The following is a 22281-nucleotide window of genomic DNA, read 5'->3' as shown; positions in this document are numbered from 1 at the left end:
CTGAAATGTTTGGCCAAATACACAGCAATTCACTGAAATGTTTGGGCAAATACAAAGCAATTCACTGAAATGTTTTGCCAAATACACAGCAGTTCACTGAAATGTTTGGCCACAATTCACCGAAATGTTTGGCGAAATACACAGCAATTCACTGAAATGTTTGGCCAAATACACAGCAATTCACTGAAATGTTTGGCCAAATACACAGCAATTCACTGAAATGTTTGGCCAAATACAAGCAATTCACTGAAATGTTTGGCCAAATACACAGCAATTCACTGAAATGTTTGGCCAAATACAAAGTAATTCACTGAAATGTTTGGCCAAATACAAAGCAATTCACTGAGATGTTTGGCCTTATACAAAATTTATAAAATTCTCAAGACATTTGTGTATGTTTTATCTTTTTAAATATTTTGCATTTCTTTGCCTAAAATTCTGAATATCTCCTCTATGTATCTCCCATCGTATTGATAACCAATGCTAACAACTGTTGTAGGAAATGTTTGATGTTGTATTGGATGAGAACCAACTAGAGGATGCCTGTGAACATTTGGCTGAATATCTAGAAGGTTATTGGAGGGCAACTCATCCTCCGAACAACACGCCTCAGTCGCCACGGCAACACGGACAGGGTCCTCCATCGCCCAACCCACTGTCACGTCACAACACACTGCCGGCTCACATGACTAACAGGCCACACAGTATGGACCGCAGGGATTCGCCAGACCGACACCCACGTGGAGGTCATCATGATTCGTATGATCACGGTGGAGGGCGTGATAGACATTCTCACGATCATGGTGTCAGCCCGTCACATGACAAGCTTCATCATGATCATGATCACGGATCTGCTGACTATGATCGCGATAGTGGTTATGAAAAGGCTGATAGACGAAGGGACTATGTAGGTCACGGTGACCGGGAGACACGTGGTTATGATCACCGACGAGGAGATCATGGGTCTCGTCCATACGGTCGGGAACGTGACACAATAGACAGTAAATATGGCTCTACTCCTAGAAACTCCAGTTATCCACAACAAATTAAACAAGCCAGTATTGATATATAGTTCAAACAGGGGTCAATAGTTCACATGGGGTCAAGCACTGTCAGTGGGATTGCGTTCAGCCACTACTAACAAATTGTGTGTTATTTTTGTTTTGTTTTTTCTTTTCGATTTACATCCCTGAATGTAGTATAATTATGAAACGATAAAATCAATTACAAAATACTAGTGCAATTGGTGATGACGATGAAAACAATTTTGTGAATCATGACTTACAATCTTTGACCCCTACAACTTTTTTCAGTTGAAAGTTTTTGTTTTCTAAAGTTGTCCAAACATTAAGGGTTTAACTGATGGAAAGATGTGATGTATGTCGTATGGATCATCATCATTTGTGTGACTGAAAAAATGAAAATCAAATGTTTTTCTTCTTTCTTTTTTTTTTATGGCTGAGGATTGTCTAAAATGTAGAGATAAACCCTCATGTCATTTTAGCAATTTTTTAATCCAACTGGATTAATTGCTAACCTATTACTGCCTTTATCAAATTACCAAATATACTGAAAAGTTTAAAATGGATTCTTCTCTATCGACAATATTCCTTATTTTTGATAAACTAATGGAACAAAACTCTACCCATAGAAAGCATTAGTGAACTATTAATCATTGTAGGGAGCATGCGAGTTTGCCTTCTGAGACTTTGGGTTGTGTACTCTGTTTACCGTGCGGTCCCGTGCATCATTCCCTTTGTATCAATGATTACCTGTGTAAATGTGCTACACGATTGTTCATACATGATGATTGACCTCTGTTGTGAAATGGCTGAGCCATTGTGCTATTGCTCAACATGATTGTTTGTTTTATCTCCTCGACGACCCCCTACAAGAACCTCTTAAAGCATTTGTCTTCTCCGAACACCACCCAAAATTATTATTCTGTTGACTTTTTTTTATCAATCTTCATTATAATATTAAATACCGACTTTTAATACCCTTCAGAATTCACCTCTATCAACGCCATTCTTACCTTTTTATTCTCGTGAATTATTAGACCACTAAACTTCTACAAAAATGAGACAATCTCTGAAATTGTTACCTTAAACATTCTAGGAAACTGTTTTCTAGCCTCTCCAGAAATCTCATTGAAATGCCACTCAAAACCATTACTTTTTGTTTGATGAATGTATGAATCACTCGTGAAATCTCTCTCTCCTAGGGCAGTCGGCCGCGGATCTTGTTGCTCATCTTGTCTGTCTTTAAGGATTAATACATATTTCTTTTTGTCCTTCGTTTTCTTTGTAAGTTTCATACATCATATGAAGTCTAACTGTTTCTAAATTATTGAACCCAGTCAAATCGCTATGGGATTGAATTGGTTGTCTTTATAAATATTTGACCTTATTACCTGTATTCAAGTTACCTTACCCAATGGATTTGTAGACGGATTGAATAGTTTGTTTCTAGAATGTTTGACAAAGCATTGATCCTGATTGGACCGCTTTATTGTCTTCAAACGACTAAACCCATTAATAATCCTCCAAGTGTTCAACAGACACTAGAATCTTAAGATGTTTCACCTTACATCAGATTATTGTGTTTCGATTCCTAAGTTTGTCGTTGAAGAAGCATTCAACGGAAGCAATATAGTATGAATTATTTTCATGGTCAATTTTCATAATTTCATGCTGGCATCTGAAAGCATTATTTTTACTTATCAATTGGGCATTCATTGACTTCTAAGATGTTATTGTCATCATTATACAAGATGTAATATTTTATAAGACTATAACCCAATCATCTCGCCCAGAACAATAAAGATACAAATCAAACGTGTCCTTTGTACAGTGTTGTTACCACGGTAATGTGCCTCTCCAAGTCAGTCTTATCGACAGATCTATATTCTAGTTCATCACACGTTCATTTTAGCTCTTTATTCCCCTTTTTCGAAAAGAAAAACCCACTTCATTTTTTAGTGTTATTGTCACTTTATGATTTAGCCAGGATATTTCACAGAATTATTACTTGAATTTAGTGATTCTTGCATTTTAAAGGAATTGATTTGTTTCTATCATACAATGTCCATATTTTCATAAATGCTTAGTCATCAAGGTTAGCTTTATTGTCAAAAGCATTTAGTCAAAATGTCAAATGCAATTCCCAATATATCATCTATGAAAGCAAAACAGGGATAGTTTAAAATAGACTTTTTCTCTTTTTTCCACGTAAGGTTTTGCTTTGAAATTAGCAAATGTAAATATGTCGGTATGAATGTGAATGTGCAGTACTATATTTGGTATAAAGCTATCATCCTTGTTTTACCAATATGAACTGGTTTTGTTAAGTCTTATCATTATTAACTCATCCACCCCTCAATCCATTTGAACTCTTCTTATTCAAAGTTGGGAACAGTTCAATATGAAATTTCAGGTGTGAATAAGTTGACATTTCTTATCTTTTCAAACTTGCGCACAATAATAACCCTAACCCCCTCCTTTCCAATGAATGTTATTCGAAGACACTTTTTTCATGTTATGATTAAATATTAAATGAGAGAATCAAAAATAAGTTGCATGTTTGCTCTGTCCAATAGGTGTTACGCCTGTGTATTTACTTCAATGATATACATTCATTTTCTAGACATTCACAGATCTTGTCACCAATCAACACATTTAAACTTTCTCTAGACTAGACTAGCAACCATTTCTGAACACGAACATCTCAATGGAACGTGTCTTCCGTTACAATTTTTTTTATACGGGCAGCCATTTTGTGCAAGTTGTAGTTTCTGCCCAAAGACTTTAAAGTAAGGTAGTAAAACATACAATATTTGTATTTCTTATATTGGACCCAATATTGACATCACTAGGACAAAATTATACATAAATGTTCAGAATGTTTCTGCCTGTTACACTTGTTATGGAATACCCGCTGGCAGATAATTATCTCCTGTTCCAAGGGGGTTGAAAATGCTCACGACTCTGGGGAAAGAATCTGTGATCACAGGCTGTCTCCCAGGGGCAGATAATCGGTGGGAAATCTCTACACCCTAGGACAAAACAAGATCAGTGTCTCTTGTAGACACTTTGGTGTTTGTAAATAAGACTCATGTCCACATGGTACAAATAATTTGCAAACATGACTTCTGTACCCAGGGGTATAGGTATAGGGTTTAGCAAAATATTAAATAGCTTTGAACAATAAGGTATTAATGTTACAATTTATTACCCGGTCCTAAAAAATATATTTGATTTTTAATGTCTGAAAAGTTAAGATGTTCAGTCTTTTACATTTTATTTAACTTTTCTTCCTTTCATCCCACCAAACGTCAATGCAAGCCATTGTGTGAAAATCAACTAAATATGATCGTCCCTTGTCCAAGAGCACCGGTTTGGCTGATCCATTTCCATTTTGCTCATGAGTATTTATGAATATAATGTAGATCTTCCATACTAGCCTCAAGTGTGTCAGTTCGATAGTTATTATGATGTGAATATCAAGTCCTTGTATGGTGATATTTACTGTACAGCGACAGAATCTCGTACTGTTTACCGAGAAACAGAATCTCGTACTCTTTGGCGACACGTTTTAGATTGTGTCGGATACAAAGAGGGCACCTATTTACGCAATTGGTTCACCTTTTTGAGATTTAATGCTACACATATTTGTTTTACTGGGAAATGGATACACATATTTATTATCATGATTTGAGATTTTTGTGTTATTTTCTATGATGATATGTTGAGATGAGAAGAGATTTGTGATTTTTATTATAATAATAAAAAATCTGTTAGTCTTTCGCAAATGATATAGCTATTATACGGTATACACTGTTTCGGTGAGGTCACCAGCAGAAATACCAATCAGTGATCAGACATCGCTGTGTGTATTTGTTTCCTGTTATCTGGTGTTACATCTATTATATGGATAGTAAGTTGTCGTAAGGAAAGTTGTGAATGGATTCAGATTGTACATGCATGCACAAAACACTTGTATTGATATGTTATTATTTTGCATGTACGAACTTTTAGCAGGAACATGTTTTGTTTCAAATCAATTTCTTAATGAAAAAAAAATTTGCTGAATAACCATGTGTTTTAGAAAAATGTTAATAAGTATAATTGGTTGGATTTGAAATTTCACAGTTTACTGTCAATACAGGTTGTTGTTTTTTTAATTCATGGGAAAGATGCAAAATTTTGGTTGTGTAATTGAAATATTTTACAGTTGACTCGACCTTTGTTCAGAACACTGGATAATTCTAATGTGAAATTTCTGACATGTATCTTGAGTTTTTTTGACAACAGATATTTTGTATAGGGTGGGAATTAGCCCTTCACTAATCTCTTGGTCAGAGTGATGTTTCAGTCTATGTACAAATGAATGAGTGAAATAGACGACCTTTTGTTTAAATACTGTTCGCATGTGATAAATCTTGATTCTGCACCCTGTGTTTCATTTTGAATTTGAGAGCCCTCCATTAACACTGCCTTGCTGGTGGTTACCAAAACTTTGTTATAAGGACCAATCTTGGTCCCTTCCTCACCGACGTCATCGATTTCACACACAATTCCTGCTTAATGGCACCAGCCAGTCAGGAATAGATATCTTAAACCTCCCTGGTTGACTTTTGGTGTTGTACCATTACATGGTATGACCATTCAGAACGGATCAGTATACCATCTAACCGTTGAACCGAGGCAGTGCTATACCAAAATAACCATCAATAGTGATCCGTTCTGACTGGCCATGCCACTTCATGGGAGGCATCATGGTAGCCTCGTACAGCTGTCGATGACCGTTTCCTAGTAGCCAGACCATCATGTGTCCACTACTACCTAGTGGACAAGTGGACAGTGGTCACTCCTATCTATTATACAAATTATTCATAACTGTGTTGTTTTGACAGAGGTGAAATTATCTGTCATTTTTTTTCCACTTGTACAATTTTCACTATAATTACAATAATAATCTACCTTGTTGGATTTGTAAATAAAACGGATTTTTATCTCCATTCGGAAATTGTTGTTGGTTTTTATTTTGTACTAAGAGAATAATTTTATGTTCGACATCTTCACTGGAGTTACAAGGAATAACTATATAGCTGTGGTGTTCTATGAAGTGATATAATTTCTGATAAGTTAAAGTTGTATGGTCTATAACTTTTGCTCTTTTTGTCATAGTTAAAACTGTAAGTGTTACACATATTTTTCTCCGTCTGTCTGTGGTTTAAATTTTCTAATTTTACCACTTTTTATAAAGTTGCAGCACTGGAAGTATTTTTAATTATGCAAGTAAAAAATCTTTTCAACATGTACACGTGAAAAATAGGCTCGAAAGATGCCGAATCATTCTGAACTCTTCCAAACATTGTCGCAACAATCTCGAAGTAACCCGAGAGTTGTGATCCCAAGAGAAAATGTCAAAAATATTTCATAAGTAAAACATGTGGTCGACCTCAGCAGACTAGATCTACAAAGAAAATAATGCTCGCACATTACAATATTTGATACACACAATATTTTACGGCAATATGTGAATAAGATGTTTGAAATACTCGCTCTGTGGACATATACCAGCATGATTTGCTCATATTAGCCAGAAGGAAAACGTAAACCAACACATATGTGCTTACGCTAGTTACCTGGCTCACCACATGCAGATAGTTTCGAAAGTCAGTCACGTGATGCGATTCTTTCAGAATCATACAAAACACGAAGTCACTGAATATGGCGGTGATTGAAGGCGCCCTATTTTAAACCAGGAATATATGATCCTGAGATTTCGGCTCTCTTATAGGCTGACATATGGTTTTGGAGAACTAAATCATCAAGTTAACTGTCAATGTTCAAATATCAAATGTTTAAGTGACATATCGTTACAGTGAAATTAGCATGCAATATAACATTAGACGAAAACTCATTTCATTTCATGGGCGCGTAATGTGATATAGAGAATAAAATGTAAAACTTTGATTGTGTATAATATATAATTTATTGTATTTTAGATAGGTCTTCAAGTTTTAATACCTAGAATTACAACCACCATTTTTCAAATTGATGTATTAGGATTGCTGTGCTCAGAGATCTTGAAAGTCAATCTCTCAAGTTTAAAATCATTTAAAAGTTATACCGCGTAGTCATTATGATACTAAACTGATAATGATTTTGTATCAAAGTATTAACAACATTATTGAATTGTTCATCAATAAAATCACTTTCTGTGTTGACAAAATTTCCACAAAATTCCATGATAGCTTCATCGGTCAGGAGTGTGAAGGGAGAAAACTCTAGCAGTTTTGTCATCGGAAACAGTAACCAGGGTTTCTCCATCCCTGTAAAAACAAAGAAAAAATATTTCAAGGATGCTTGAAGGATGTTTTAGATGTAGGAGACTTTATCATCAACCATGTCACCATTCAAACAAGAATGATGTAAGAAACAAGTTCCAATAAACCTTCGGAACTTAAAAGTACAGTAATATGTGACCTCTTTGAGCTTGAATAAAGGTCGAAGTTATTAAATTTGGCAGTCACCCCTGGGATCTTTACGTTTAATTTCTAGTCTATTGACCAAACTCTGAGCAAAGTTTGTCTACATGGAAAGTTAACACTAAAAAAAATTTAATTTTGCACACAAATACATAAGTATTAGTTCCTGTTTCACAAATCTACTAAAGCTGATTTCATACTTTTTTTTTACTGATTCTTTATGAGTACTGAGTTGATTTGACTTACTTGGACAGATCAAAGTCCAGTATGGAATCTGTGTGGCCAGACCACTGATTTACAAACTGACCATTCCGGCCGTCCCACAGGCGCACCACTCCGTCAAGACATGCAGTATAAATAAGTGGTGCTGTGGGATCCCACTTTAATCTAACAACGCCAGCCTAAAATACACAATAAGTATAATCTGACATCAGCAGCCTAAAATGCACAATAAGTTTAATCTGACAACGCCAGCCTAAAATACACAATAAGTTTAATATGACAACACCAGCCTAAAATACACAATAAGTTTAATCTGACAACGCCAGCCTAAAATACACAATAAGTTTAATCTGACAACACCAGCCTAAAATACACAATAAGTTTAATCTGACAACGCCAGCCTAAAATACACAATAAGTTTAATCTGACAACACCAGCCTAAAATACACAATAAGTTTAATCTGACAACGCCAGCCTAAAATACACAATAAGTTTAATCTGACAACACAGCCTAAAATTAATCACGCAGCCTAAAATACACAATAAGTTTAATCTGACAACACGCAGCCTAAAACACACAATAAGTTTAATCTGACAACCAGCAGCCTAAAATACACAATAAGTTTAATCTGACAACACCAGCCTAAAATACACAATAAGTTTAATTGACAACACCAGCCTAAAATACACAATAAGTTTAATCTGACAACACCAGCCTAAAATACACAATAAGTTTAATCTGACAACACGCCTAAAATACACAATAAGTTTAATCTGACAAACCAGCCTAAAATACACAATAAGTTTAATCTGACAACACCAGCCTAAAATACACAATAAGTTTAATCTGACAACACCAGCCTAAAATACACAATAAGTTTAATCTGACAACACCAGCCTAAAATACACAATAAGTTTAATATGACAACACCAGCCTAAAATACACAATAAGTTTAATCTGACAACGCCAGCCTAAAATACACAATAAGTTTAATCTGACAACACCAGCCTAAAATACACAATAAGTTTAATCTGACAACACCAGCCTAAAATACACAATAAGTTTAATCTGACAACACCAGCCTAAAATACACAATAAGTTTAATCTGACAACACCAGCCTAAAATACACAATAAGTTTAATCTGACAACGCGCAGCTAAATCACACAGCTAAAATACACAATAAGTTTAATCTGACAACACTGGCCTAAAATACACAATAAGTTTAATCTGACAACACGCCTAAAAACACAATAAGTTTAATCTGACTAAAATACACAATAAGTTTAATCTGACAACACAGCCTAAAATACACAATAAGTTTAATCTGACAACACCAGCCTAAAATACACAATAAGTTTAATCTGACAACACCAGCCTAAAATACACAATAAGTTTAATCTGACAACACCAGCCTAAAATACACAATAAGTTTAATCTGACAACACCGGCCTAAAATACACAATAAGTTTAATCTGACAACACCAGCCTAAAATACACAATAAGTTTAATCTGACAACACCAGCCTAAAATACACAATAAGTTTAATCTGACAACACCAGCCTAAAATACACAATAAGTTTAATCTGACAACACCAGCCTAAAATACACAATAAGTTTAATCTGACAACACCAGCCTAAAATACACAATAAGTTTAATCTGACAACACCAGCCTAAAATACACAATAAGTTTAATCTGACAACACCAGCCTAAAATATACACAATGCCTAAAATACACAATAAGTTTAATCTGACAACGCCAGCCTAAAATACACAATAAGTTTAATCTGACAACGCCAGCCTAAAATACACAATAAGTTTAATCTGACAACGCCAGCCTAAAATACACAATAAGTTTAATCTGACAACACCAGCCTAAAATACACAATAAGTTTAATCTGACAACACCAGCCTAAAATACACAATAAGTTTAATCTGACAACCCAGTCTAAAATACACAATAAGTTTAATCTGACAACACCAGCCTAAAATACACAATAAGTTTAATCTGAAAATGCTGGCCTAAGATACACAATAAGTTTGATATGACAACACCGGCCTAAAATACACAATAAGTTTAATCTGACAATGCCAGTCTAAATAACAATAAGTAAATCTGACATCAGCAGCCTAAAATACACTAAGTTTAATCTGACAACACAGCCTAAAATTCACAATAAGTTTAATCTGACATCAGCAGCCTAAAATACACAATAAGTTTAATCTGAAAATGCTGGACTAAGATACACAATAAGTTTGATATGACAACACCAGCCTAAAAATACACAATAAGTTTAATCTGACAAGCAGCCTAAAATACACAATAAGTTTAATCTGAAAATGCTGGCCTAAATACACAATAAGTTTAATCTGACAACACTAAAATCTGACACGCGCCTAAAATACACAATAAGTTTAATCTGACAACTGGCCTAAATACACAATAAGTTTGATATGACTAAAATACACAATAAGTTTAATCTGACAACACCAGCCTAAAATACACAATAAGTTTAATCTGACAACACCAGCCTAAACAATAAGTTAATCTGACACACCAACACAATAAGTTTAATCTGACAACACCAGCCTAAAATACACATAAGTTTAATCTGACAACACCAGTAACTAAAACAACCAATAAGTTTAATCTGACAACACCGGCCTAAAATATACAATAAGTTGAATCTGAGAACACTGGCTTAAAATACACAGTAAGTTTAATCTAAGAAAGAACTCAATACACAATAAGAACACACGAAAGTTTGTATCAGTATTTCCAGAATAACTGCATGTGCAATCAGTGCCATGGAAACCATTCCGTCACAGTGACCCCAGGCTGTCAGAATCCTATCTCAGCGAAAGATAGCTTTTGTGTTACAGAGTTTGAGTTTTAATTCTTGTTCTTAAGAGTAAAGTTTCACAATGTCTAATGATTTACGCCCAATTAAACATGGTTATAAGAGAATAATTTGTCATACCTCGTGTTGGCATTTGCTTCGTATGATCTGTGTCGGCATATCCCATACAGACAAGGTCCCCTGTAGTGTACCAGTGGCAGCTAACATTTGTCTGAAACACAGTATCATATCATGTCAGTTGTCTGAAACACAGTGTCATATCATGGCAGTTGTCTGAAAAACAGTGTCATATCATGTCAGTTGTCTGAAACACAGTGTCATATCATGTCAGTAGTCTGAAACACATTGTCACATCATGTCAGTTGTCTGAAACACAGTGTCATATCATGTCAGTAGTCTGAAACACAGTGTCATATCATGTCAGTTGTCTGAAACACAGTGTCATATCATGTCAGTTGTCTGAATCGCAAACACAGTGTCACATCATGTCAGTTGTCTGAAACACAGAGTCATATCATATCAGTTGTCTGAAACACAGTGTCATATCATGTCAGTAGCCTGAAACACTGTATCATATCATGTCAGTTGTCTGAAACACAGTGTCATATCATGTCAGTTGTCTGAATCACAAACACAGTGTCATATCATGTCAGTTGTCTGAAACACATTGTCACATCATGTCAGTTGTCTGAAACACAGTGTCATATCATGGCAGTTGTCTGAAACACAGTGTCATATCTTGTCAGTAGTCTGAAACACAGTGTCATATCATGTCAGTAGTCTGAAACACAGTGTCATATCATGTCAGTAGTCTGAAACACAGTGTCATATCATGTCAGTTGTCTGAAACACAGTGTCATATCATGTCAGTTGTCTGAAACACAGTGTCATATCATGTCAGTTGTCTGAAACACAGTGTCATATCATGTCAGTTGTCTGAAACACAGTGTCATATCATGTCAGTTGTCTTAAACACAGTGTCATATCATGTCAGTTGTCTGAAACACAGTGTCATATCATGTCAGTTGTCTGAAACACAGTGTCATATCATGCCAGTTGTCTGAAACACAGTGTCATATCATGTCAGTAGTCTGAAACACAGTGTCATATCATGGCAGTTGTCTGAAACACAGTGTCATATCATGTCAGTAGTCTGAAACACAGTGTCACATCACGTCAGTTGTCTGAAACACAGTGTCATATCATATGAGTTAAGTCTGTGGAATAACTCAAATACAGTTAGACTACTTGTCTAGTTGAGAAGATAGTGTTAACAGATTCTATCTTGTTTGACTCAAAAGTGATTGTCCTGATATATACTTACTGTTTGCAAAACCCACAAGCCTCTACAGAGTTATCTCCCTCTTTTACGGACTCGCATTTAAATGTTGACAGAACCTGCAAGAAGAAAGGAATGGAAACTGGTAATTCTAAAATCTTCAAGTACTAAATTCCACAGACTCAGTATGGAATATTCCAATAAAACATATTCCCCATCTCAGAACTACAGGGTCAGTTTTGTAACCAAATTTATATATAAAGCAATAATACTTATCATGAACGACAAAATTAAGTGCATTTGATACAAGGATACTTTATAAAGAATATGATCAAAATTTATGGAATTTGTAAAGAACATGTTATGACCAGATAAATCACGACTGTCAGAACCTCACCAAACCAAAGGTCTACTCGAGCATGGATATCTAATTAAGCTACAAAATTATAGAAGATATCCTGGGTGTCCTCTTACCTTTCCTGTACTTGTGTTGATGACCTTGGCTGTGACATCAGTTGACCCCGTCATCACCATGGAGTTGTCATGGTGACAGTCCATACACACAACAGTAGATCTATGGCCATCTCGACCTGCATAAACAAATATGTAAGAATTCTATCAGATTCATATTAATCGTTCAATTATTACCAAATTGATAAGCTAAGAACTGTGAGTCACTGCAGCTAGATACGGGTGCTTTCAGAAATAACTCTGTCCATTACTGTCAAGATTTACCTGAAATTGTCTTCACTACATCAGCTGTTTTCATATCCCACACCATGATTGCACCATCATCATAACCAACACACAGGCGCTTTCCTGAAACATAAAGTTGTATACTAGGTATATCTTGTGAACACATAAGCACCATGATGTTAGCACAAATAAAACAATGACACCAAACACCGACTTAGAGGTGGAAGGCTAGTGGTGCTAAGTTGGAACACCTTAACCACTAACCCATCATGATCTACAGTTACAAGAAGCCTACTGCTAGCTGAAATTGATGACATTACTGGCCAGGGTACAATATAAGGATCTGTATGTTAATTATATCAGTTATATCTATCAGATGTTTGTAGCGTTACCATCTGGAAGAATCCGTCCAACACCCGCCGTACAGCCGTGTCCTTGAAATGTTTTACAGTCTCCGTCTGGAATTTTCCACATCCATACTTCTCCATCAACAGTTCCGGACAACAACACTGGAGCCAACGGATGCCACTGCAGCCACTGGAGAAAAAACCAAGGCATGAATGTATACTGGTAAACAATCACCATGGTAACTACACAATAGTGTGAATCTCTTAAAACTTTCACAGATATTGGATAGATTTGATTTCAATTTCTCTCTACACATTCTGTATGAATAGTACCCATAGTAGCTATTAGACTTAGACATATAGAGTTTCATAATTTGAGGTATATTACTCAGAGACAAATAGTTGTTAGCCAAACTTAAAACTCAACAATTGAAATTACTGATATCGACCACAATATCATGTACTCTGTTTATTCAAACTTTTACCATGAACTGACCATTACAAGATAAGAATGTACCACAAATTACACCAAACTGACAAAGCTGTATAAAGAAAAGTCTAATTCTAAATGGAATCTGCACGAAATGATTCATGATTCAACTTGTCTATAATGATGACTACTTTCTGAAACTAAAACCTCTTCATTCGGCCATTGTAAGTGAACCCTTACAAATCGAGGATGTGGCAATTGAAGATTTTATTTATCTAGTCTATTTTATCCTTCATTGTGAAGAGTAGGCAATGTCTAACTCATTTACCCCTGAATTTTCATAATGGACTGGTCTAGTGTTTGATTTGGAAGAGTTTAAATGCCTTTTCAGGGGTGAATGAGTTTACTCACTTCTATATGTCGGACCACAACTCACCTCTATATCGGAGCACTCAAATGACCAGACTTGAGACTTGGTTTCCACCTTCCAGACCTTGACCAGTCCACTGAGGTCAGCGGTGGCAGCATACATCCCGTTAAAACTGAAGCCTACTGATGTCACAGAGTCTTTGTGGCCTGTAAAAAAAACCAACATGAATATACCCACTAAGTCCTTTGTAAGCTTTCCAGTAATGTGGAAAGTACACAACTAAGGGAAGTAATCAGTCGAGATATATGTAAATCAAAACATCATAAGAAAAATTGTATATTTCTGATTTTGGTAGGTGTATGCGTCTTGTGTGAGCATGCAGAATAGAGTAGAGAACTGTGAGTGCCAGTTTAGATATAGCCAAACAAATACAACATGCATAATTATCTTATTAAATCATATTGTGGCATGTTGATGGCAATAAAATGTTATGTAATACACATGTAATGATATAAAACAAAACTTGTTTTTATGTTCGTGTTTATCACAAAACAACAAAAGCCTATACAACTATATATTTCATGTATTACTGAATTGTTTTCAGATACTTATATTTATGACTATGGTAAGTGTATAATTCAGACCTATGTCTGCTAATGTCAGAAATCTTACCTCCACATTCCATGATGCTTTCCCCATTTGTAACAGACCAAATATGACCTTTATCATCCTGGCCGCCCGTCACCACCATCTTTCCTTCGTGTGGATCAATATTCACACTGAATACAGCATCTACAATAGTTATATAGTAAATACATACATGTATTACAGTCCAACCTGTCTTAGTGACCACCTCTGTATAAAGACCATCTGCTTAATGTGACCACTTTCTAAGGGTCCCAAAAGACCATTTATAACAAAACTTGACCTCTGTATAAAGACCACCTGCTTAATAAGACCACTTTCTTATGGATTCAAATGGCCATTTATTACATAGTTTTACCTGTGTATAAACACCGCCTGCTTAATAAAACTTCTTTCTTATGGATCCAAATGGCCATTTATAACATAATTTTACCTGTGCATATATAGACCAATTGGTTATAGAGAACACTTTTCCCTGTCTATTAGGGGTCTTTATAGACAGGTTTGACAGTATACATGTCATGATTTTAATTGTTTTTTTTTATAGAGCCTCAAATCAATTTGGGTACAAAAAAAAATCATGCACTATTCTATGAGGTTTAAAATCATTCAGCTCACAGAAATTGAAGAGTTCTAAGGCAGGTTATGAATTGTCAGGGGTTATTAATAAATTATTATTACTAGAAATAAATCTATTTAATTTCATACCAGAATGACGGGAGAACACAACACTGGCATCATCTTTGACTTGATCACTTCTCATAGCTTCTGATTCCTCATCATACTCTTCGTCATCTTGTAGATCCATATCATTAACATCATGAGAAATATCTGAAAGTTTCAATACCAATAGTAGATGAATGTGTTCATGTAAGCTAACTGTCTACCGTATCTGTACATAGCTTGCTTGCCTAGTCAATGTTATGCTAGCATTTGAATGAGCTGGACTGACAAATTCTGATGGTATAAAGTTGATAGATAAAAATGCATCTGTGTGCAGATCACACAAAGCCTAGTTAAGAGTAAAACTACAAAAGTATTCATATAGCAGTCTGTAACATTAACTTTTTTCATTGCTTGTCATTTGGATTAGTACACCCCAAAATCTTACTAGTCCGACTATTTAATCACTAGTCCAAATTAAATATATAGCTGTTTAATCGCTTACAGAATGCACTAAAAAGTGTTGAAAATGCAATTGACCACTGCAGATATAGTATTTTAAAACAATTATAATTGGGCAGGAAGCCACAAGTCCAACCAGACTAATTCATTACAATTAGCACTAGTACGGCCATAAAATTACTAGTTGTGGGTATTGGACTCGTGCTTTAAGTCGGAGACAGATAAAGTGTTTGGCAGCGACTCATAACATCTACAACAGGTCAGCACTTACACAGTAGTCAGCAGTGTACTGTAAATTTACAGCTACATTATGATTGTCCATAATATATAGGCCAGTAACCATGTGTATGTACATGGGGTTGGTTAGTAACTAGTAATCCTGGTAATTTGTATATCAATTGTCAAGAAAACACAAAGTCAGGACCGAGCTGACATGAAATGGATTACTGTAATGTTACATTAATTGACACAAAATTTTGCAGTCCAGAAAATTTGAAATGGGGATGGTTTAGGCAGGGATTGAAGGTGCCTTGATTTATATTGAGAGCTCATGATCACCATACAACGTAGTTGTTGGGTGTCAACGGCAAATAATACATATAAGTATATAATGGTCATACTGTAAATTTAAAAAGGTGCGGGTTGGTGTGGTTTGTACATAGTGTTAAACCCGGGTTTGATTCCATGTTGGGGCACTCGACAGGAATGTATATTTTCCGTTCTTCTACATAGGCGCCCAATATAACAGGGAAAGAGTAGTGTGTCGCCAGCCAGGCTCGAACCCATGACCCAAAACTTACAGGTCCCTGCATGCTCTACCAACTGAGCTAGAAGCTATAGTAGGCAAATACATAAAACATCGCATTAAATTATTTACATTAAATGTAGATCTATGTCGTAAGGTTTTAAAATTATTTGTTGGTCGGAATCACTCTGTGCTATCATGGACATACACCTACATGATCAATTGTTGCCAGTCGACTATCTATTCATTTACATGTAATCATTTCTCTATATTTTTTTTTTACCCTGACCAATATTTACATTAAACTTGACAGAAATGTATATAATATTTTATCATTTCTATGAACAACATATTCATTTATACTGTCATTAAATTGTATGCGAATCTAATCTGTTGTCGTTTGTCGCCACTTTTCGTCACGTGCGGTCGTTAATAAGTACTAAGTTTGGTTGATTGCACGTTCGACAGAAATCTCCAACTGACTAGGCTTACCTCCATCTTCATCTCCCAGCTCGATTACTTCGACGACGTCATCGGGATCAAGAGAAAACTCATTCTCATTATTTTCATCTGAATTTGTAAGATCATCGACAGGTGAATTACCCTCTTCCATACTAAAAATATATTACACTCAGTAAAAAAAACAGTAGATCGTTCCAAGAGGATGACAGCAAAACGTGGTTTGCCTCGGTGTCAGCGAAACGCTTTCACCACATTACCTTTAATTCAAGCGCTGATATTACCACGATATTTGCATCAGAAACCGGAAGCACGTTTTTCATAACAAGTCCACCGGTCGGCAAAGTCATGATTAGAAGTAAGTATTAGTTAGTGTCTGTGAGTATGTATCTATGAGTCAAAATGATTTGTCTGAATGTTTTTGGAGATCAATGGCACATGGTGAATATGTTAGACATTGCATTTCATATGAAAACTATGTCATATTCTAAGCTTATTCCTATCTTTCAACTGTCAATGGCAATAGTACTGGGTACTGTACACCGGATATTGCTACTATCGATTGACATGATGATACTTTGACAGCTTTGAATCTAATCTATTTCAAAACTTATGTTGCCCACGTAGATCTAAACAGTCTTGAATCAGATCGATCGCCGTTGTCATTACAATTTGACTGAAGGCAATGCCTTAAAGGGCGCAGCCAGATGTTTCAGTAAAACATTAATTATACAATGTTAAAAAGTTCAATTTATGGAAATAACTGAGCCGACGTTCGACCGAATTTTCTGTTTATTTTTTATTCATATATTCACACTCTGTCCTTGTCCACAAACCGCCCATTTAAGAAGGAAATCCACATTTTATTTCCGTAACAGATATTCTGTTTTTGGTTAGCTGATTATATTGAAAGTGGTCTATCACTTGAAGCTTGCAAACAAAGAACTATAGCACTGATCATAAGCTTCTGCCGGATGAAGATTATGTTCGTCGGATCATAAAAGCGTTTGAACCGCTTAGTTATATAATAAACTGACTTCAAAGCATCGCATCACGCTGATGGGATTTTTTACAGTGGGTAAAACAATGGCGGCTGCAAACTGAAGCTGTCAGTGTTTTGGATTGAATTTGAAAAGATTGGGTTTTTTCATCTTATATTTTCGTGTATGTGTTACCTTAGAAGTGCTGCGCACTCTGTGCCCTATGGAGTATGGGCACGAAGGGCTGCACACTTATAATCTGACCAGGTGGGGTGATTTGTCTTTAGCAGCATGTTTCAGTGATAAAACACTTTAAAAAGGGCAACATTTCCACTTTACTAGAAGACACAACACGAATATACTGCAGTCTCCCAAAAAACGCACCTGCAATTCATATACGCAACACACTGCGTGTATGGGGCTTTTTAAATAATATTTTTAAAGTATAAATTAATAGTTGATTTTGTTCAGGTTTGGGTCTCCTAGTAACTCTCTAGTAAAGAGTTGTGTGTTTATTGAACCTTTCTCTGTGTTTCCAGATATTCTGAGGCCTTGCTTTAGCCAGTCCATCCTGGGCACCATTAGGAGCTATGCTACTGTTGTGGACAAAGCCAGTCTAAGTAAACTCAGGAAGAAAACTGGCATTGGATTCATGAACTGTCGTAAAGCACTGGAACAGTTTGACAATGATATTGACAAGGTACCAATTGAATATAATCATGACCCAATAAGCGTCCATGGGGCTTCAAAGATTCAAACAAATAATTGGGTGTTTAATGGAACCAAATTTGAATTTGTCTTTCATAAAGTATTGCACAAATTTAGTCAGCCATAAATTAGGTAATTTAAGTTTTTCATATTTTCAGTCTGCATGTAATGAGAGGTCAGAGAAATCAAGGCTTCAGGATGGATGAGTGGCTCATATAGGTTATTGAGTCGAGTACTGTATATTCACTTGTAGATATTATACCCCATTTGACTGCAAAATATACTAATTTAGGTATGAAGGTAAACATGTTTTGTCTTTTTATTTTTGGAATCATTTTTACTTGATACAGGCAGAAAAGTGGTTGCTGGAACAAGCACAAAAAGAAGGATGGGCAAAGGCTACAAAGTTACAAGGTCGTCCAATGTCACAGGGATTAATAGGTGTCATGTCTGACAATCAGAGGGCCACAGTGGTCGAGGTTAGTATAAAGTTTACAAAGTTACAAGGTCGTCCAATGTCACAGGGATTAATAGGTGTCATGTCAGACAATCAGAGGGCCACAGTGGTCGAGGTCAGTATAAGGTTACAAAGTTACAAGGTCGTCCAATGTCACTGGGGTTAATAGGCGTCATGTCCAATGTCAGACTGTGTTGACTGAGTGTTTAAGATGTCGTATATCTATTAGCAGCTTGCCTGAACTTCTACCTTTTGGTTAAGAATTCAAATTACTGACAGTGCTTTGATACAAAAATTATTGAAAATCAAATCAAAGTTCTGAAAGTTATATGAACATGATTCAATGAAAAATTAAAAATCAAATCAAAGTACTGAAAGTACTGAAACAAAAAATGATTAAAAATAAAATCTAAGTACTGTTCTATTGACTAAATATGTTAACTACAGAAAAAGTGTTGCCTTTGTCACAATATATCTCTTCACCCATGATTACAGCTGAGTATATTTATATTTTACTGGTGGTTTGTATAGTCTATGTTGTCTCCCCTTGATGGATATATATTGGTTAATGTTTAGCATGCTTTTCGACATAATCAGTATCAAGCTAATGATTAAAATATGAGTCAGTGGTAAAATTATCATATTGGATATCGTAGTTCAATAATGTTTCGTTTGATTTTTGTCTACAGATCAACTGTGAAACGGACTTTGTTGCCAAAAATGAAAATTTCCAGGGTCTAGTATCTCAAGTAACATCAGGATGTCACAGGTACTTCATGGCTGCCCCTTCCAGTACACAGGTAAGCTAGCTGGCTTTCATCACGATTTAAAGAGTTCCAGAACGTTCCAGGAACTGGGAACTTCTAGAAAGCGCTTAGCGGGAACCAACAAAGTAATTTAAATTAAACAGGTTTAATTAAGTTTAACTTAAATGAACTTTACATGTATTCTTCCAACCATGTCTGGAATAAATCTTGAAAGGATAACTCTTTGAAATGCTAAGACAAATGAACAGTCAATGTTGTGAATAATTAGGTAGAAGTTCGCCATTTTCAGATATGGTAGGCTTTTCATTGTCTTTTTGTCCATCGGACATTTTGACAGAATTGCTTATTATTGCTATCAAAGGATTTAATTAAAATAACAGGGTAACTTAACTGATATAGATTAGTGGTAAGCACCAAAAATCTTTGTAAAACAAATATCCTACATCAAAGGTAATTGAAGGACAGCCTGCCTCGTATGCATTATTGTAAAATAAAGAAAACTTCTAATAAATGACTTCCGTTTGTGTTTTGTAGGTATCATTTGCTAAAGACAAATTAGATGCTGTGGATATTGGTGACAACCAGAATGTGTCTGATTTGGTAGCGATGATGGTTGGAAAGGTCGGAGAGAATTTGTCCGCTCGTCGTGTCACACATGTAGGTGTGGAACCCAACTCTTACCTGGAGACCTATATTCATGCTACAGGTAATTAAATTGATGATGTGTTTTTCAATCAATCGCCTCTTCTAAGATTTATAGGTCAAAGGTCAAAACTTCTCTGCAGCAGAATTTTGTAGCTTTAGTTTAAAATCTTCCTAAAGTAACCCTATTCTCATTATATATAGGTGACAAGGACTTTTTTGAAATCTTCTCAAAGGTATTATAATATCAATGTTGAATTCCATTTCAAAATGGGCCCTTCAAAATAATGATTCTTTATCCAGTAGTAACGCAGTGGAACCTGGGTATATTGAAGTCCTCAGGGAATGGAAATTATCTTCAAAATGTCCAGATCTAAATATATACAAGAAGAAACACTTAAGATATGTGTGAACAGGGATTAAAACTAATTTGAAATTAAACAGTATTTCAATATACACGATTTCAAATTAAGTGGGTTACACTTTATTGGTAAATGGAAAACAAGTTTAACAATGCATATATACTGTAATTTCTAGACAATAAATTGAACCTGTGTAAAAGTTGCAAGGGGATTTTTTATGATTTTTTCAATTTTCGTACACACATAAGTCGCACTGGTAAATAAGTTACACTTAAAAGTTAGGCCCATGTAGAATAACTAAAACTGTCTGTAAACTTGTACTGTAAATAAATAACAAATAACACTCAAAATGATGTAAATATCTTGGGTACTCTGATATATATAGTAACATGTTTGGTGTTTTTTTAGGTGCGGACATTGAAGTTGATGGCTGTAGGATGGGGAAGTATGCAGTTTTACTTGATGTGAGTCAAGATGTGGATGGGTCAGAGGTTAACTCCATACAAACTGTTTCTAAACAACTGTGTCAACACATTCTAGGACTGAAACCAAGTGTTGTAGGTGACTTTGAAAATGACAAGCCTGTCAGTAACACGGATGAGAACAAGTCTCCGGCTGACAGTGATCAAACGTCAGACGAATCAGATACCAGTGATAGTGATGATAGTGGTAATGAAAGTGACAGTGACAGTGATGATGAAGAAAAGCCAGTGAAACTGGAGGAAACTAGACTCGTGTTCCAGGAATTCCTTTTTGATCCTGAAATGGTAGTAGGAGAATACTTAAAAGAAAATGGAGTCACTGTAAATAAGTTTGTACGAATTGAATGTGGAGAAGTTATACCAGAGAGGAGAACCAGTAGTTGAAGTGTAGCTTCCTAGGAAAATTGACCATTATTAGAGTAAAACACATCCAATTTTTCTTACATATTCTTTGATACAGTTGTCAATGATAATCAGGACGCTGATAGTCAAGAAAAACTCGTAATCCAGATGGAAATTTCAGGAAACAAATTTTAATTATTGTAATGTCCATGTCCTGGGTACCATAATTTCAGACTTTTTTTTTTTTCTCGTGTATGATTTTACATAGACATAGAGTAAAAAAAAAGTTGTCTTGAGAAAGTTTTATGGTGCTGGGCCCAGATTACTGCATGTACATACCATTACATATCTACATACTTTTTATACATCTTCAAAATCAACTTCTTATAAATTACATGTAAAAATTTCATGAAGAATTACTTGCACTGATGTCTTCAGTTAGAAATATTTAAGCGATTCTTGACCTCATTACATCTTATAATTAACTAGACTGCGTTTCTTAATGTGAAGTAGTATTTAAGATATAGAATTAACTGCAAAAATGACTTTTTTGTATTTTTTTTTTTAATTTTCATAGTCATGTACATTCTTTGTACAAGAAGTGTGGTGTTTGAAATAGAGATTAATGGGACATTGATAGAAAAGAGTTGTTAAATGAAATATGAAAGATTATATGTTTGACTAAATTAAAATGCATTTTCTGTATGCTGTAAAAAGACTTTTTGTTCTTCATTTCTATAAGTGGTAGTTCAACACTATCCCATGTAGTCACTGACAACATACATTTGTGTCTTGGATATATACATTGTAGCTTGTCTGACATCTAAATAGGTGAAAAGGGATTAATGTTTACAGTCGGCCTGGC

General features: G+C 35.3%; 3 protein-coding genes across 10 annotated transcripts in view; 2 read left to right on the top strand and 1 right to left on the bottom strand.

The window, feature by feature from the left end:
• LOC138310600 (voltage-dependent L-type calcium channel subunit beta-1-like) overlaps nt 1-6027 on the top strand; it is a 69209-nt gene extending 63182 nt beyond the window's left edge. For all 8 annotated transcript variants that reach the window (XM_069251868.1, XM_069251875.1, XM_069251874.1 and 5 more), the window contains one exon: nt 500-6027. In XM_069251868.1, the coding sequence (XP_069107969.1) occupies nt 500-1072 (573 nt within the window). In that variant the 3' untranslated portion in view covers nt 1073-6027. The remainder of the gene's footprint in view (nt 1-499) is intronic.
• A 954-nt stretch (nt 6028-6981) lies between these two features.
• On the bottom strand, nt 6982-16928 carry LOC138310466 (angio-associated migratory cell protein-like). The gene is made up of 11 exons (XM_069251695.1): nt 16710-16928; nt 15056-15178; nt 14375-14494; nt 13769-13908; nt 12948-13092; nt 12595-12678; nt 12334-12449; nt 11905-11978; nt 10701-10791; nt 7742-7896; nt 6982-7339 (listed from the first exon to the last, which is right to left on the bottom strand). Exons 1-11 carry the CDS (start codon nt 16828-16830, stop codon nt 7264-7266), a joined length of 1245 nt encoding a protein of 414 aa, XP_069107796.1. The 5' UTR covers nt 16831-16928; the 3' UTR covers nt 6982-7263.
• On the top strand, nt 16891-22145 carry LOC138310467 (elongation factor Ts, mitochondrial-like). Its single transcript, XM_069251696.1, has 6 exons — nt 16891-17034; nt 18196-18356; nt 18715-18843; nt 19511-19621; nt 20123-20294; nt 21001-22145. Exons 1-6 carry the CDS (start codon nt 17025-17027, stop codon nt 21456-21458), a joined length of 1041 nt encoding a protein of 346 aa, XP_069107797.1. The 5' UTR covers nt 16891-17024; the 3' UTR covers nt 21459-22145.
• Nucleotides 22146-22281: the final 136 nt, after the last annotated feature.

This window comes from Argopecten irradians, chromosome 16 (genome assembly GCF_041381155.1).
Source record: "Argopecten irradians isolate NY chromosome 16, Ai_NY, whole genome shotgun sequence".
Taxonomy (NCBI): Eukaryota; Metazoa; Mollusca; class Bivalvia; order Pectinida; family Pectinidae; genus Argopecten; species Argopecten irradians.
This window is presented reverse-complemented; position numbering and strand designations above follow the sequence as displayed.